General features: G+C 43.2%; 1 protein-coding gene across 2 annotated transcripts in view; it reads right to left on the minus strand.

The window, feature by feature from the left end:
• The window catches only part of Kcnk10 (potassium two pore domain channel subfamily K member 10), a 141282-nt gene that overhangs the window by 59089 nt on the left and 64993 nt on the right, over nucleotides 1–17200 (minus strand). For both annotated transcript variants that reach the window (XM_076551174.1, XM_042261018.2), the window contains exon 3: nucleotides 1362–1479. In XM_076551174.1, coding sequence (XP_076407289.1) covers nucleotides 1362–1479 — 118 coding nt within the window. The remainder of the gene's footprint in view (nucleotides 1–1361; nucleotides 1480–17200) is intronic.

The raw sequence follows: 17200 nt of genomic DNA on the forward strand, positions 1-17200 counted from the left end.
GAACTAATAAAAAGAAGAGATGCAACAACACTTACACAGGTTAACACAGAGCAGGTGTGAAAATGGGGGCTAGAGACCAGACTGTAAATCCTTTGCTCTTGCCTCCTATGTAGAATGGGTGCTGCTTAGAACATGCAAAAGGACACAGAGATGCTGGACAAGCTTACTGACTCACTCCGTGGACTAGGTAAGGGCTCACGGTTATTATTTAAAGCTGACAACTCACAAAATAGAAGCCACACTAATCATTTTAAGGCAAACATTGAAAAGACAGTGTCAGCTAAATTGTGTGGTGGAGAAAGATGGGAAAGGGAAATGTCATCACTCATAATCAGGATCTAGGCATACTGGCTAATGACTAGAGCATAAAGGTTATTATATACTATTTTAAAGTAACCCCTGAGACAAAAACTCACAGTACATGAGCATCAGAAAAAAAATAAACGCATAAAATAAGGTTGGCACTGTCACCGGAAAGCAGTCATGATGCTTTATCAGAGGGTCAGCTGCAAAGAACATGCACCAAAGTCAGCTTCAGGCAGATACCCAGGTTTTTTTTTGTTTTGTTTTGTTTTTTTTTTTTTTTTTTTTTTTTGGTTTTTCGAGACAGGGTTTCTCTGTGTAGCTTTGCGCCTTTCCTGGGACTCACTTGGTAGTCCAGGCTGGCCTCGAACTCACAGAGATCCACCTGGCTCTGCCTCCCGAGTGCTGGGATTAAAGGCGAGCGCCACCACCGCCCGGCTGATACCCAGGTTTTATGTGATTAAACTATCATAGGAAGACAGAAACAAAGGAAGTGGAGCCCTCTGCAAGTGGAATGGGAAGGAAGGATGAGACGAATGCTTCCACTTGCACAGTGGGAAGTTGAAAAACAATCCCTAAAACTGAAAATTCTAGAAGTAGCAATAACAGTTTTTGATACTGAAAACCACAGAGGTGGGTACTGAAACCATCAGACAAAGAGATGCAAGCTATTTTCTCTGGAACAATTAAAAAAAACTGGAGAGAGGAAAACGGTGTTTTTCCCCCATACCCAACTGTGTAGGACATCTTTCATACCACAATATATAATTCGACCAAGAAGTACAATCTTTAAAATGGAATCTGAGCACAACAGAACAATCTGAATTCAATTGGTCAATCTATACATCCTACGCATGCCTTGGCATTAGGCTCCTTCAGTTAAAACGCTTTTCTGAAGTCTTCACCATGCTTTGGTTTTTATTGAAAGCACCCACAACAGCCGTGTTCACTTGACCAAGTAGGGAGAAGCTGGCCCCACATCTTAAGAAGACAAATTCTGTCTAATCGTTCCTCAGAAGGGCGTGCAGGGGAAAAACGACTGGCAAACGCATGGATACCTATGGTCGTGATGACAGTCCCAGCGAAGAAAAAGGCACTTCCGAGGTCCCAGTGACTGCTGCTGTTGGAAGAGTTTCCTACAGGGCTGACTCCTGCATTGTCAGCATCGAGCGCATGCTGCAAAGAGAGGGGAAGACACAAGAATGGGTTAGAAGGAATTTTTTTAAGCTCCTGATACATTGCTGTACTGCTCATGAACCTGCAAGGGACTAGACACCGCCGGTGAAGCAGAAGAAAGGACACACATACACCCACGAAGATCACAAGATGACTTTTAAGTAGGAGAAAAACTAAGGTTATGAGTATTTATATAAAAGTTTATATAAATGTATATAAAACTTACAGGCATGGGTGGCCTTAGTTATGCAAAAGGTATACATACTCGTGTGTACATATAGCTATCTAACAGAATGTTCACCCAAAGTGGTCGTTTCGTTTCTGGAAAGGCGGGTCATAGGTTTCTTTTACACCCGCCTTCTTTCTGAATTGTTAAAGTGCTTTCCACTGAGTTTCTTCCAATAGCACAGGAGTCTGAAACTCGGGTACCAGGTCAGGCCAGCTGTGTTCTGCCTGTCATTAATACCAGGATCTTAGGTACTTTATCTCAACCTCTCTAAGCCCAATTAACTTATTTGCAAAGTGAGGGTGAGACCTTCACTTGCTTAGCTATAAGGATTTAATGAAGCGCTCCCTTTAGTATTCTTAGCCCTTGCCTGTTTTTGTTAGGGTTTACCAAAGACAACCACGTGATTCAGGAACACGGTTGTTCAAGGTATAAACATCATAAAGTGAGCCCACACAAACAAAAATCACTGTGCTATCAATAAGTTTACTTGGGCCACCATCATGGATGTGGCCCGTTTTTGACTGAACGGTTAAGCAGTACACAGCTATAGCATCAGTTCCATAAGTATCACTGCACACGCTCACCCTCACACACAACTACTACTTTTTTAATCACACTGTTGAAATTGTGTTTCAGGGGAGGGGGTGTGCAGGCACCACAATGCACCTGTGGAGTTCAGAGAATGGTTTGAGGGAGTCAGGTCTCTCCTTCCAGCATGCAGGTTCTGGTGAGGGAACTCAGGCCATCAGGATTGGTAGGAAGCCCCTATTCCCCCAGGAGCCACCTCACCAGTCCTTCCTTCTTTTTTTAATCAGCCTGAATGACTCCTCAGTGACCACTGGAATCCATACTCTACCTCCATATGGCCACTGCATTCTCCACAATGATGCCCCATCCATGGAAATGTCCCCAGTCCATGGGGTGCCCCCTCACTCTCTTGTGCCTTTGATTACACTCTCCTATAAACTATGCCCACCATCCAGGGTCTAACTCAGGCCCCTCTTTTCCCCACAGCCTCAATCTATGCATTACAGTTCCACAGTTACCCCCTTCCCAGCTTATGCTTGTACACCCACCCCACATCACCCCAAACTTCGTCCCCAGCTTCAGCATGAGCAGAAGGAAGATAAACCCTCTCAGGGGCCCTTCCTGAGCTGGTCCTGACATCTTGCTTCAGGTGGGGTGCAGAAGGAGCTACTCTCGTGCATCTCAGGTATCTGCAGTCCACAACCGTGGGCTGTAATGATGAGCCTTCCACCTGGGAACTTTGGGGCAGGGGGGGGGGGCGTGACAGAGGCATGAGCTACTTAGAAAGACTGAGACTCCAGATCCTGGGCAAAGTTAGAATCACCTGGTGTAGAGAAAGCAAGGCACAAAAAATGAGACGCATTTCTATTTGTCCTCAACACTGCCCGTTAAACTTGGCTCAAACAGGCACATAGTGCTTGTCACAAATCAGAGGACAATTGGAAGGTCCTTATTCTCTTCAATATGAATGCTTAATGAGATCACTCAGGCTTTCTAGGACAGGGATAAGTGACCTGTTCTATAAACTGCCACACAGTGAATATTTTATTTAGCCTTGGCAGGTTACATAGAGTTTCTGTGGCTTATTTTTTTTCTTTCTGTTCTTTTATAAATAACTGCTTAAATATGCAAAAATATCCTTCCTACTTCAGAGGTGGTATGAAAACAAGCTATAGAATAGATTTTTGCATGCAAATGAAGCTGCCTAAGTGACAAGGTGAAGACATTCTCTGTTTAAGTCTGTAGCCTAATCCTCCTTGCCCCTAGGAACATGAAGTATTATGAAGGTGAAAGTAGGCTATGGTTTCTATCATTAACGCTAGCACCCCAGAATTTAACATCAGCTACATGGGCTGTGCACAGATGCTTTTGCCAATGGTTTGAATCAGCGTTGAGTGACCAGATTACTTATTAACGCAGTGCTGCATTCTGATCTACTGTGCATTGGTGCATGTACATGTGGGTGTGCACGTATGTGAGGGGGCCCGAGGTCACCACTGGCTGTGCTCCTCTATCATTTAGCAGCTTGTTTTTTTTTGTTTGCTTGTTTGTTTTTTTTAAACAAGATCTCTCACTGAGCATGGAGCTCAACAACTGTCTAGACTGGCTTGCCAGCAAGCTCTGAGATCCACCTGTCTACCCTTCCTCAACACAGACATTACATATGTATGCGTCCCACCTCCACCTGGTTTTTATGTGGATGCTGTGGTCCTCACACTTGTGTAGCAGGTTCTCTACCAACCAAGCCATCTCCATGGCCTCAACTCTGCTTCTGAGGGAGACAGGTGGGAAGGGCTAAAACCTCACTTCACTGTGCTGTGTGAGAGCTATCCAATCATGCCAGACAGTCTGAACCATGGTTTATATCCATCCTCATTATCTATCCACCTCTGATGGCTCCACTCACAAATTATACCTCCAGGACAGTTCTTGGCCTCAGTCACTCGGGCTTCAAATCACACCACCAATACCTAATAATTTACATCTTCCATAAGACTTGAGAGTTTATGTTCAGTCAAGTCTCACAGAGCTGCGAATTTCACACAAACATCATAAATAAACCCGGCACCACACATAGAATACAGATTTGCAAGAAAGACAAATGGGGGTGATTATTGTTACATCAAAAGATCTGAAGTAAGACAGCTTTTCAAGTTTCACTTTTCTTGAATAATACAGTTAATGAATATTTGATGTTTTTGCATGTAACCCTCAAAGGAAGTGTTCATCAACTGAAAGGGGAGGAAACTAACACTCCTCCAGCACCCGCATTGAGCCAGGTACAGAAGAAGTACCACTGAGTTTATTCTTCCCCCGAGTCCTTGAGAAGATGGTGTCATTCCCGCTTCAGTGATGCTGCAACAGGCATGGGAACGTTGACTAATCCATCTGAGGTCACAAAGCCAGGAAGGAGGGAAGCCTTGACCCAAACCCCGTCTAGCCCAAAGTGGATAGTTCTGCTCCATTCTCTACACACGATACCCAGAATGCACTCCACTTCTCCTATTCCCATCCTTATGTCCACATGAAGATGAAGCATGGCCATTGTCCTAGAATGTAGGCAGGAGGTACCTCACAGGGGTCAGTAACTTGGGGTACTTGCAAGGAGCACCTCCCTTGACAGCCAGCTCTGACTTGTTTCATATCTCTAAAGTAAACTCCCTTCTTTCCCCTAAATCACATATAAAGTGGGCAACATACCCCAAGGCCCAGAGAAGCAGTTCTATGGAGATTTTATATGAGTTGCTTTAGGTATAGTGGACCCACTGACGATCTGAACTAAATCACTAGGAGCAAGGCTTGGAAATAGAAAGAAGGTGAAAATATGCTTTCCAATGAGCCTCCAAACTCTTGGTAAGGCTTTAAACGTTTGATTCTATCTAAAATGAAAGTGACGGGCCAGCCAGTGGTGGCGCACACTTTTAATCTCAGAACTCAAGAGGCAGAAGCAGGTGGATCTCTATGAGTTCGAGGCCAGCCTTGTCTACAAAGGGAGTTCCAGGACAGTGAGGGCTACATAGAGAAACCCTGTCTTGAAAGATGGATGGATGGGTGGATGGATGGATGGATAGATAGATAGACAGACGGACAGACAGACAGATAGATAAAATTAAAATTATAAACCTGGTTGTAACTGCTATTTAAATTTAAAATTGTAACTGATAGAAAAAATACTGTATTTCTGAGGTACCATGTAATGCTTTAGTATATGCTATGATACATTGTGTAAAGTTCAACTACAGTAAACATACTTATACCCCAAATTGTTACCATTTACTTAGAGTGAAACTACTATAGCATTTTAAAATTATATACAATAGAAACATTGTTTTAACCAAATAGCAGTAATTCTAAATGAGTCTATGGTTTTAACATTAATTTGTATTTTAAATTAATTTTATTTTAAATTATTAACTTTATTTAAAATTATTAATTAATTTCATTAATTTTTAAAGTACTGCCCAATAGTTTTAATGGTTTGAGCTCAAGTAAACATTTTATAGTTAAATGAATTTTCTTTAATGCTCTTCCTGTCTTTGCATTCATGCTACAAAAGTCAAGCTAAAGCTGAGTATGGGAGTATGCCCCTTTAATCCCAGAACTTGGGAAACTGAGGCAGGAAGATCAGGAGTTCAAAGCTACACAGAGTGCTAGGTCAACCTAGGCTTCATGGTGCTATCTCAAGACAAAAAATAAAGGGAGGGAGATAAGAAAGCATCCAGGATTTCGTGACCGTTTGAGCATACAGGTAACGAGATGACACAGCTGAACTGTGTAGAGTTGAGTTTGAGAGGCGTTGTCGGGGCCTGGGGAGACAGCTGGGGGGTAAGGCACTTGCCTAGCTGTTCAAGGCTCTAGCTAGTACCTCAAAGTACCAGTCCCTCAACTCCAGTACCTCAAAAAATAAAATAAAATAAAATAAAATAAAATAAAATAAAATAAAATAAAATAAAATAAAATAAAATAAAATAAAAATAAAGTTGTATGTGGTGAAAATTCAACTGACTTTAACATCAGTTTGGGTCACAACCTCTGACTCAGTGAACATCTTCTGTTCACCTACAAATTCAATTACTATCAAGTCCAAGAGGTTTTGGGAGCAGGCAGATGGCAAGTGATGGGTAGATGATAGATGATTGGTGAATGAAGTATTCATAGATGAGAGATAGATATATCATAGGAAATGGGTAGGTGATAGGCATGTTATTGATCGATGATTCATAAATAGAAAGATAGATACATAGATGGATGGATGGATGGATGGATGGATGGATGGATGGATGGATGGATGGAGAAAGAGAGAAGAGAGAAAAAGAGAGAGAGGGAAAAGAGAGAGAGGTACTACATATAGGAAGACATTACTTTATATTCTAATTCCACCCCTTGCCAAAGTTCCTCTTTGGCCCCTGAGTTGGAATTCTAGCATCAGCCCAGCTGCCTAGCAAAGGGCACACTACTGCAAGTGTTTAAATGAATGAACAAGCTCAGGTAATGGACATCAGCACACAATATTTCCAGAGATAGGAAAACATTTCTACGTCTTACTATGTGAGATAACTATTAAACAACAACCACCCCACAAATACACATGCGGGCATGTGAAATGATTAAAAAAAAAAAAAAAAAAAAAGAGGAGGAGAAAGACAAAAACAAGAGAGGAAACTGAGTTGGAGGGCATCATCTAAAAGAATCTGTATCACTCTTTCTATCTCCCCCCACCCCTTATATTCCAACACCATGTATTAAGACCACTCTGAAAGAATAAGTGAGAAGCTATAGCTGCCTTGCAGAATGAGCCTGCTGGGAGGTGAACAGGGGAGGGAGAGGTGACTCCTCCTTGCACAACCCCCAGCCAGGCTCCTCTGTCAGGATGCTGGGCTGTGTAAATCATACTTCCATACAGCACCAGACGCCACCCTGAGTGTTAGTGCTGCACGGGGATAAATGATGACCCACAGGGGACCAATAACTGTCTGGGGCTTTTCTCCTATGATCTGTGTACATGGTGAGATCATCTGTTTCTTTCTCTTCTTATGAGGCACCATGAAGATAAACAACCACAGAGCCATAACCATCTACTTGTCTCAGATTAGCTAGAGAAATCAACAGATTGGTGCCACACGCATGGACATAGACAGATAGCTAGGGTAACCATGAGTTATTGTCTGAGCCAGCACATTTCCAGAATGACAACTAGATTCGTTAAAAATTAAACTAGAACCATAGCTGAAGTATAACCCAGGCCACCGTCATAAGTCTCGCTAATAATTTACACCACAGGGCAAAAAGAAAAGACCATATCTGAGGGTACATCCACAGCTCTGGGTCCCCAAGGTTCTTCATCCCTACAGGGTACCATCAGCAAAGGAACTGATGAATTGGATATTTAGTCAGGGGGAGTGAGGTGGCATGGTGTGTGAGTGTGGGAAGGGGCTTCCTATGCATACTAAAAGTGAGCACGCGTTCAGCTATGAATGGACAGAAAAGGAAAGCCCCAAGCCTGATGAGAAAGGCATAGGAAACCACATGCATTACAGTGATTCCAAACCCCAACAGTGGGGTGGTAACATGTCCTCAGTCCTTTAATGATAGAGGAAGAGCCTCAGGTGAGAAGCAGAAGATGATATTAATTTGTTTGCCGCAATCTTTGCCCCCTTTCTCCTGCTTCAGAAGTACTTAACACATAAATATTTCATGAACTCAGCAGGGAGTATTCTGGGGCTGGGGGAGGGGAAGTTAGCTGCATCAGAATATCAAACAACGGTGAGAGCTGGAGGAAGTCTGGAGCCATCCTCAACCAGGCGTGCAGCCAGGGTCAGAGACATCTTTGCCTGGGCACAGTCAGGTAGAGAATGTTATGGATGCTGCAAATATAAATAAAACCACCACAAACATTTGGACTGTGCAAGCCACTCAGCTTCTGAACTTGTTTTCTCATCTATAAAATGAGAAAAAACTATTTCCCTTGAGAGGTTGTTACCAAGGCTTTTTTTTAAATGTATGAAACAAAGCCAGGTGGTGGTGGTGGTGGTGGTGGTGGTGGTGGTGGTGGTGGTGGTGGTGGTGGTGCACACCTTTAATCCCAGCACTCCAGAGGCAGAAGCAGAGGCAGGTGGATCTCTGAGTTCAAGGCCAGCCTGGTCTACAGAGTTAGTTCCAGGAAAGCCAAGGCTATACAGAGGAACCCTGTCTTGAAAAACAAACAAACAAACAAGTATGAAACAGTTCAGATAGCAGACTCTCATTTGATGATGATGATGATGATGATGATGATGATGATGATGATGATGATGGAAATCCCTTTCAAGTTCCTATGAGTGCACATATTAATTCAGTCCACACAATGACTGTGTATGACAGTCTCCACTACTGTCCCCATGGGACATGTGAGACTGAGAATAGTGAGGTACCTGGACCACAGCTCACATGTGGTGGGTGGCAGATCTAGCCAGTGATGCTATTAGAATCATCAACAGAAAGATCATTGAGCCAAACTCTGGAAAGATGGATCTGTCCATCTTGAGGTTTTTATTTGATATTTTTTCCTCACCATCTCAGATATTCAGTTCACCATACCGGTCATACCCATGCTGGGACATCTCAACTGCTTGTGGAAAAACTAGGAAAACAGAAAGGACGCTATGATCATCTTCTGCCCAGGCAGAGGACCGATGTGACATCAGACCTGAGAGGACCTAGGAAGAGTTGACGTAATTCAGAGGCCACCCTAACTGCACTACCTCAAAACCCTCAACAGTTCCCCATTCCCCCTACCCTCCTCCACACTCACCCCCACACTCCTACAAAGAGGTGTCCTCAGAAAGACAAAGGGAGAAGCACCCTGCCCCCAGGGCTAGGGTGAATATCACCATGGTGTTTATTTCCTGCTGCTTTGAATATTCAGTTATGTGCAAATATTAGCCTTTCCTCAGATCCCAGGAGAGGCAGGAGCAGGCTTTCATCAGAACTTTATATCCTGACCGTAAATCTAAAGCAAAAGCCACCTGCAGAAGGTAGATGAGCAGCAGATCTATTTATAGGATTAGAGAAACCCAGGGTGAGCCAGCACACATATCCCTAGCCCACCATTCTAAGACAGCCTCGGCTTTCTCATGATCCCAAGTAAATCTTTTGAACAAGAGGGGTGTAAGTTCTAAAATTCAATTCATTAATGCCTAAATATAATGACTAATTTAACTAAATATTGTCATGGTACACCAACAACATTTGGGGGGAGCTTATTTAACTTCTTTCTAAAGTGTGCCATATGGTATAATAAAATTCCCCCACACACACCTGACTGTGCAGAAGAATAAAATAAACTACAATGGATGCACCAAGTCCACTAAGGAAACAAGAATATTTATCAACACTGTCAACATGATCAAAAAACCCTCAGACTAACTAAACATGGCCCTTTCATCTCAGTTTGGGCTCAGTCTCTACAAACTTAGTAACATACTTGCCAGTAATGTTGAAAAATCACCCTGGCCCTGAGGAGAATGTCCGATGGATGCTCCATGGTTTCTATACTCTTAGACTATTTCTATAGAACATGAGGGTATCCAATATTGCTAACATCCAATTCATCATAAATAAATAAATTAATCAATTAATAAATAATTAATAGTAGGGCTGGCAAGATAGCTCAGCAGATTAAGACACATGCTACTAAACCTGATTGCCTGAGTCTGATCCCTGGAGTCCACATGGTGGAGAGAGAGCGCTGACTCCTGAAAGTTGTCCTCTGACCTCCATGTAGGCACTATGACATGCATGCTTCCCTCCACCAACACTCAATAAAAAAATGTAATTAGGAGAGTAATAAGAATAAAATCAATAGATGATAAAATCACTGACTAGTCTACATAAGCGGTGTGAGCTTAGAGAGAGTATTGGAGAGAGCCTGAAATTAACAGGTGATTAAAAACATGGCTCAAAGAGGACCCTGTGCTTTCGCTGTCCTTGTCTCTGTTGCTTGACCCCTTATTGTTCTTTAGTGTTCAACTTTAACCCCAGATTCACATGTCATGCCCTAAGCCCAGTAAAGAATGAGTCCATACTCCCAGCATGTCTCTGATAAACACAGTTATGGGCAAATAAGTAAGTTGGGACAATCAAAGATACTCTGAAGAAAGTTCTAGAATACCCTTAAAATTAATGATAGCAGCCAGCATTTGCAATATGTTAGACTCTTTGGTTCTCATAAAGACCTTGGATAGGAGGTGGAACTCTTCTCAGTGAAAATATTCTCAAATGAGGCCACCAAATGCAGAAGTAATTTGTTCGGGGTTATGGTAACTGCTAAGTGGCAAGGCTAAGACAGCTTATAATCTTTAACGCTAGCCCTCTCCTGTCTTCCGCAGACAACTTTCTGTTGAGCTTCTACACATTTTTCTAACCCTTGTCTGCTCTTTCACTGTGCATGATGATGGAGAATTCAGAACTGATATGATTGACCACATTTTAAGGGGTCCTAAGGTTAATCTCAGTGGTCATCCTGAACCCACAAGCTTTTGCCTCTTCTTCTCATTTCTGTTAAGAGAAAAAGAAATGTTCTCAACATAGACTGAAAACCTACTCTTAATGAGAGCTCTTGTGCTCTGGACTTCAGACAGAACACACTGGCCTAGTCCTTACACCTATGTTCAGACACAAAGTCACGATCCTGTAGAAGCCAGCTAGCAACCAATCATTACTGTCTACACCACTCACAGGTGCATGACATCATCTTAGGGAGCCTGTAGGTCAAATCTAAGACTCTCTTTGCATGAATGGGAGTTTGAGTGCTTCCTAGTCTTTTAAACTAATCACATTGAACTCCATCCAAGCCAAGCCTGTCTCCTCACCCCAGGAATAGAGCATTGTGGTTTAAAAAAAAAAAAAAAGCAGTTTCTGGAGCCACACAGTCTTGTCTGCATCTCAATTCTTCTTCCTACCAAAGCCTGAGCAAATTGTCTGATTCTCTGTCTCTTGGTTGCTTGCCCACTCTAAGGATGTTCATGGAGGATGGATAAGGTACACTCACAAAACAGTAGAGCAGCAGGGTCCATGCCTATTGAGCTAGCCATACAATTCAAACTCTGCTGAAGGCTCCAGGAGGACAAGGCAGGGTTTGTATCACACACTGTCTTCATACTTTTTAGAATTCCTAAATCCTAACATGGTATCTGCTTCAGGACAAGCAGTCAAATATTAATTATCCAAATGAATAACATGGATTAAAAATAATAAGATTAAACTGTACAAACCACCATCAAAAATTCATTATCCCCCAATGTATACAGCAACACTTTAAGCAAAAGCCAACACAGGCACATTTGTGTAGAAATGCAGACTTGCTGGCATTTATTTCTGGGTTTTGCTACTATTTTTCTGAGAGTTTTTGGGTTTTGTTTTTAGAACACAGAATCCTTGTTTGGTGTTCTCTGGGGTCACACCAATTTCCATTAGCTCTCTAATATCTGGCTTAAAAGCTTGAGGCCCTCTTCACAAAACAGTGACGGAACTAACAATGCTGTGGGGGAGGGGACAATAACAGTAATGAAGTGGAAGCTTGCTCCGGCAGGCCAGGGGCTTCAGGCCTGATCTTGCACACACTGAACAACTTTCTATGTGACTGATTTGCGGACTAAAGGGCAACCCCTCTGACTGTTAGTCATGAGACAGAAAGGATTATGTCACCCCTCAGAGCCCAGTCCCTGGGCACTAAAATCCCAACTGTCACTGTCAGAGGTCACTCGTCTGGACTGGCTGGCTGAGGAACAGCCTAGGTTAGAGAAAAAGCAGAGATGACCTGGTTTGGCACTCTGAAATCACAGCCTGGCGTACGGATATCTCAGAAGCCACGTGTGGTGGTGTGAATGAAAATGGCCCCCATAGGCTCACAGGGAGTGGCACTAATAGGAGGTATAGCCTTGTTGGAGTAAGTGTGGCCTTATTGGAGGAAATGTGTCACTGGGGTGGCCTTTGGGGTTTCAAAAGCCCAAGCCAAGCCCAGTGTCTCTCTCTTCCTGCTTTCTGCCAGTCTGGATGTAGAGCTCTCAGCGACCTCTCCAGCACCACATCTGCCTGCACGCTGCCATGCTTCCCACCATGATGATAATGGACTAAACCTCTGAACTGTAAGCCAGCCCCAATTAAATGATTTCCTTTATAAGAGTTGCCGTGGTCATGGTGTCTCTTCACAACAATAGAACATTGACTAAGACACTATACTTTCCTTAAAATGATTCCATTCCTAAACATGTAGAGACATGGGGGGGCAGGGGAGCTACAGCCCAAACAAGACAGGAAGATCTTTGGGAGAAGCACGGTTGACAACCAGACCAGAAATGAAGGACTTGCAGTTCATAGCAACCAAAGAATTTTCTGGAGCTAGGGACTCATCTTGCCTAGTCTGTTCAAGGCCTTAGGTATAACATCTAGTACAAATATATATATATGATTTTAAGAAAAGGATTTTTCTGACCAAGCCACAGCAGCACATGTTTGTAGTCTATACACTTGGGAGATAGAGGCAAGAGGTGCCTTAGTGTCCCCTTTCATCCTGATTTTATTTACAAATATTTTCATGATAATACTCACAAGGCTTGCCTCTCCCTTCAGCTACAAATATAACATATTTAAAGCCAGGGCACTTTTGAAAGAGGTGAACAGTAATTAACAATTACTCTGGAAACACAGAACTGGTACAGTAGATCATCTTAGTTATACTGATTCACCATTCTATCCCTAGGATCTAGAATCACGTCTCTGACACACAGTGGATCATCAACCCAGTCACCGATTGAATGAATCAGTGAGCTGTTCAGGTATTAGCTGAAGAAAATGGCAAATCCTACTGCCTTAGAAAATGATGGAGGATCGGGCCGGGTGGTGGTGGCGCACGCCTTTAATCCCAGCACTCAGGAAGCAGAGCCAGGCGGACCTCTGTGAGTTCGAGGCCAGCCTGGGCTACCAAGTGAGTCCCAGGAAAGGCACAAAGCTACACAGAGAAACCCTGTCTTGAAAAAACAAAAAAAAAAAAAAAAGAAAAAAGAAAAAAGAAAGAAAAGAAAAAGAAAAAAGAAAATGATGGAGGATCGGTCACACATTTACCCCACATTTGATTCTAAAGGGAATGCTTTGTCATCTCGAGCCCTCATCTTATCTTCACAATAGCAGCTTTGGTCACTGTGACCAAAATGTCCATACCCGGTTCCCTCATGCAGTTCCCCACATCTTAAGTGCAATCCTCTTTGAATAATGTATGGTGGGATCAACCCAATGAGCATAATTAATCAGAGATCAACAGTCCAGCCCCAGGACCTTGTCATAGACACTGTGGTCAAGAAGATTACAAATCCGTGAGGAAGGAAGGAGATAGTGACACATGACCAAAGGCCAGCACCTAGTCTCTCAAGAAGCCCTCCCACCAAGCCGTTGGGGTGTATCTGCCCTTAGTGGGGAGGTGTTTCTCTTGACCTTGTATGTATTCCACAGGCCCGGTGTGTCTGACTAAAGCAGGTATCTAATTAAAGGGGCATGGCTCTGAAGTTTAAGAGAGCAAGAGTCAAGTCTTGCTTGAACCTGTTCTCACCCTGCAGCTCCAGAGGTGTAAGAATCCTGCCCTTTGTAAAACAGGACAGTGAGGATGGTCACCTCCATGAGCATGGAAAGAGCCACATGGAGCCCAGTAATACAGAAACTCCCTAGCACTCAACTGGCACAGCCATATCTGGATGGAATGGCGGAAGTCAGAAAGCCAGCACAGCTGCTTAACAAAGACCCAACAGCGCTGAGCCACATGATGGCTGCCATGCCACCTTTGGTTTTCATCTCCACCTGTTGCACACTTGGGGCACTTTTAATATTTGTACAGTTTGGGGATGTTGGATTGCTGGAAATTCCTTATGAATCATTTATGCCTTTTCCCAGGAATGCTGCTTCTGAGCTTCCCCAGGACAGTCCTGAACATACTATTCCCCATGCTTTTAGGGAGATATCTCTATCTACTTGAAGGTCTTCTGTAGTGGGTAGCTATTCCAGCTTGGATCTGGAAGTTCCAACCCCCATTGAGACTCTGGCAACTGTCACGCCTACGAGGCGGGGCTAAGGGAGGCGTCTGGAGACCCGAGACCTGGATGGGCAAGTGCTCTCTCAGTTCCTGGACCCTGGATGGTGGAGGCTGACTGAGCAGAGCTCCAGAGAACACCACTGGACTGCGATACACCTTCCCCAGACCCCCGCAACCTATCTATTCCTTCATTTGTAAGTCACCCACTAAATAAATCTTCCTTTTAACTACGTGGAGTGGCCTTTATAATTTCCCCAATAGTCTTCCTTATGCCTTGGAGGTTGTGAGACGTAAAAAAGCCAGAGCTTTCTTCATGAGACTATGAGACGTTCTTAAAACATCTGTCCCTGTACTTTCAGAGGAAGAAGATATTCAAAACAAAGTAAACTTAAAAAGGCCAACAAGATTTGGTGGACTAGAAGAGTTAGCCACAGTTCAGATTATAAGCCTCTTCCCACTGTACACTCAGACATGTGCATGGCATACAACTCTGCCCTACATAGAGACATATTGATGAACAAAGTATGGAGTGGAAAGATGATAAAAGTATGAAGTGTCAGGACCTCCCTCTCTTAGCAAAGTTAGCACATGCAGAGCCACTGTGGTAATGTATGGCCAAGGAACAACAGAATGCCATGATTATGCCAGAATTTGAATAATAACTGCAGCAGCTTTAGCCTGAAGATTTTTCCTGGGCACTCTGACCACTAAGAGTTAATAATATACTGCTTGGGACATGGCAAAATGCCCAAGTGACTTGAAGATTTTGTTTTGGTCTACTGTACTTGAAGCAACCAAAGCTACCAGCCTAAGAACAGGCTGTCATATGCCTCTAGATTCTTAAAAATGGGGTTATAGGGTTAATGAGTAAGAATGATAACTCTTTATTAATGATGTCAAAACCTGAGGGAAAATTATTGGAAATGATAACTCTGTTCTGTCATAGTTTATTAATGATGACTAAAAGATGAGCAAAAGGAAGTAAAACACATGTCCAAAACCAAAAATGATATGATCTATGTTTTGTAACATCATGGACATATCCCTGCTTACCAAATTCTGTATAAATAAAGAAGCACTCTGGCTGTTAGTCAGTCAGGTTGCAAGATTCTTCCAACCACCATGACCTGGCTCACTTCCTTCCCCCACCTACTCCTTAAATCCTCTGCTGAGACCTGTCCCACTGGGGATGACTCCCATATGCTTCCTCTCTGTCCATCTCTTCTAAAATGAAACTAAGAAGTATCCCATGTCTGATTCCTTCATCATCACTCTTGCATCCACCCATCTTCAGACCCTGCTCTCATCCAGAGCTGGACTCCGGCACTCAGCCATACACTTAATACTCAAGAAAAGTGCCAAATGCTGCTCAAGGCCCAGATTCTGAGTAAAGCACCTGAGACTCCACTTGGAAATGTTAAAAATCTATGAGAGGTCGTGAAGGAGCTGGAGAGATGGCTCTGTGGGTAAGAATACCTGTTGGTCTTCCAGAGGACCCAAGTTTGGTACCCAGTGTACACTTACAGACTCACAACCTCACATAACTCCAGGTCCAGGTGATCTAAAACACTCTTCTGTTCCCCCAAGTATACACACACAGACACACACACACAGACACACACACACACACACACACACACACACACACACACGATACTTAAATTTTTTAAAAAAGGAATCATAAAGTAAAATCTAGTAAGAACGTTCCTGTTTGCCAACTGGACCAGTCATGGAGGAAAAAACAACAGGATGAGAACAGACACCATCACATAGTCCACCACAGTCTGGACCAGACTTGTGTCAGGCAGACAGAAAGACTGCCACAAACAGAAGATGCCAATGTTAAGGTCAAGCCGTTTACCAATTTATCAAGAATGTCAGCTTTCAGGCAGTGAGGTAGCCTGCTGACACTTACTCTGCTGGGATGGGACCAACCTACACCCAAGAAATGCTTTCTAATGAGGGCAAAATAAACCCTTGTTACATCCAGACACTTAGACTGGGAGGGGGAGAGACTGTCTCTCTAGTGGGCACCTTATGCAACCAGAAACCTTCTCCTATGAAATACTTTCCCTTCAAAGTGTTTATCTGTCAGAAGAAATAGATGCCAAGTGACCACATGAGTTCCACTGAGGACATTCAAAGCCATAAAACACCAAGAACTCAAATCCTGGTAAACAACTACAGCAAATCATCATCCCTACAGCTGAAGCATCCTTCCTTCCCCATGTCAATCACTGCAGGCTCCTCATGATTTTATGCTTTGTGGATTGCACAAGGTGAATGCTTTACAGCTTTCACCAAGACTAGTCAGTGCACAGGCGTCTGGTGCAATTGCACTGGGAACAGGGAGATAAGCTATGATGACAAGGGAGAGTTCGGGGATAATGAAATTCTCAGGACAAAATGACTGTCATATTATTCCATGGAAACTGTAAGTTCAAAGGCACACTGGAGGTACCTCACTCCACAGCCAAAGAAATGCATGAGCATGGTTACCTTTGTTCATTTCGTTACATTTTTTGCAAGTCACATTGGAGAAGCAAGAGAGACGGTTGATCAGCGAAAGAAACAGCAATTCCTGAATGCCAGTGACATTCAGGTTCTCTATCAGGCACTTATCAAATTCAGTGTTCTCTGAATCCAAGTGAGGACCAACTCCTCCCATTACAATGAGGAAGAGCCTTAGGTTCAGTAGGTAAAAGGGCAAATCCACCCAACTCCAACATGCCTACCCTTTGCCCTCCTTTACATTACATGTGATGTTGCAATATTCTCCCTATCCATCCTCCAATCCATCTTCCTCTTTGGTAAAAGATTTCTTTTTCTAGCATGAAATTTCTATCATGTCCCCACTTCCTACAGTATAAAATCCAATCTCCTCTGAAAGGCATGGGAGGGTCCTT

This window comes from Peromyscus maniculatus, chromosome 14, assembly GCF_049852395.1.
Source record: "Peromyscus maniculatus bairdii isolate BWxNUB_F1_BW_parent chromosome 14, HU_Pman_BW_mat_3.1, whole genome shotgun sequence".
NCBI lineage: Eukaryota > Metazoa > Chordata > Mammalia > Rodentia > Cricetidae > Peromyscus > Peromyscus maniculatus.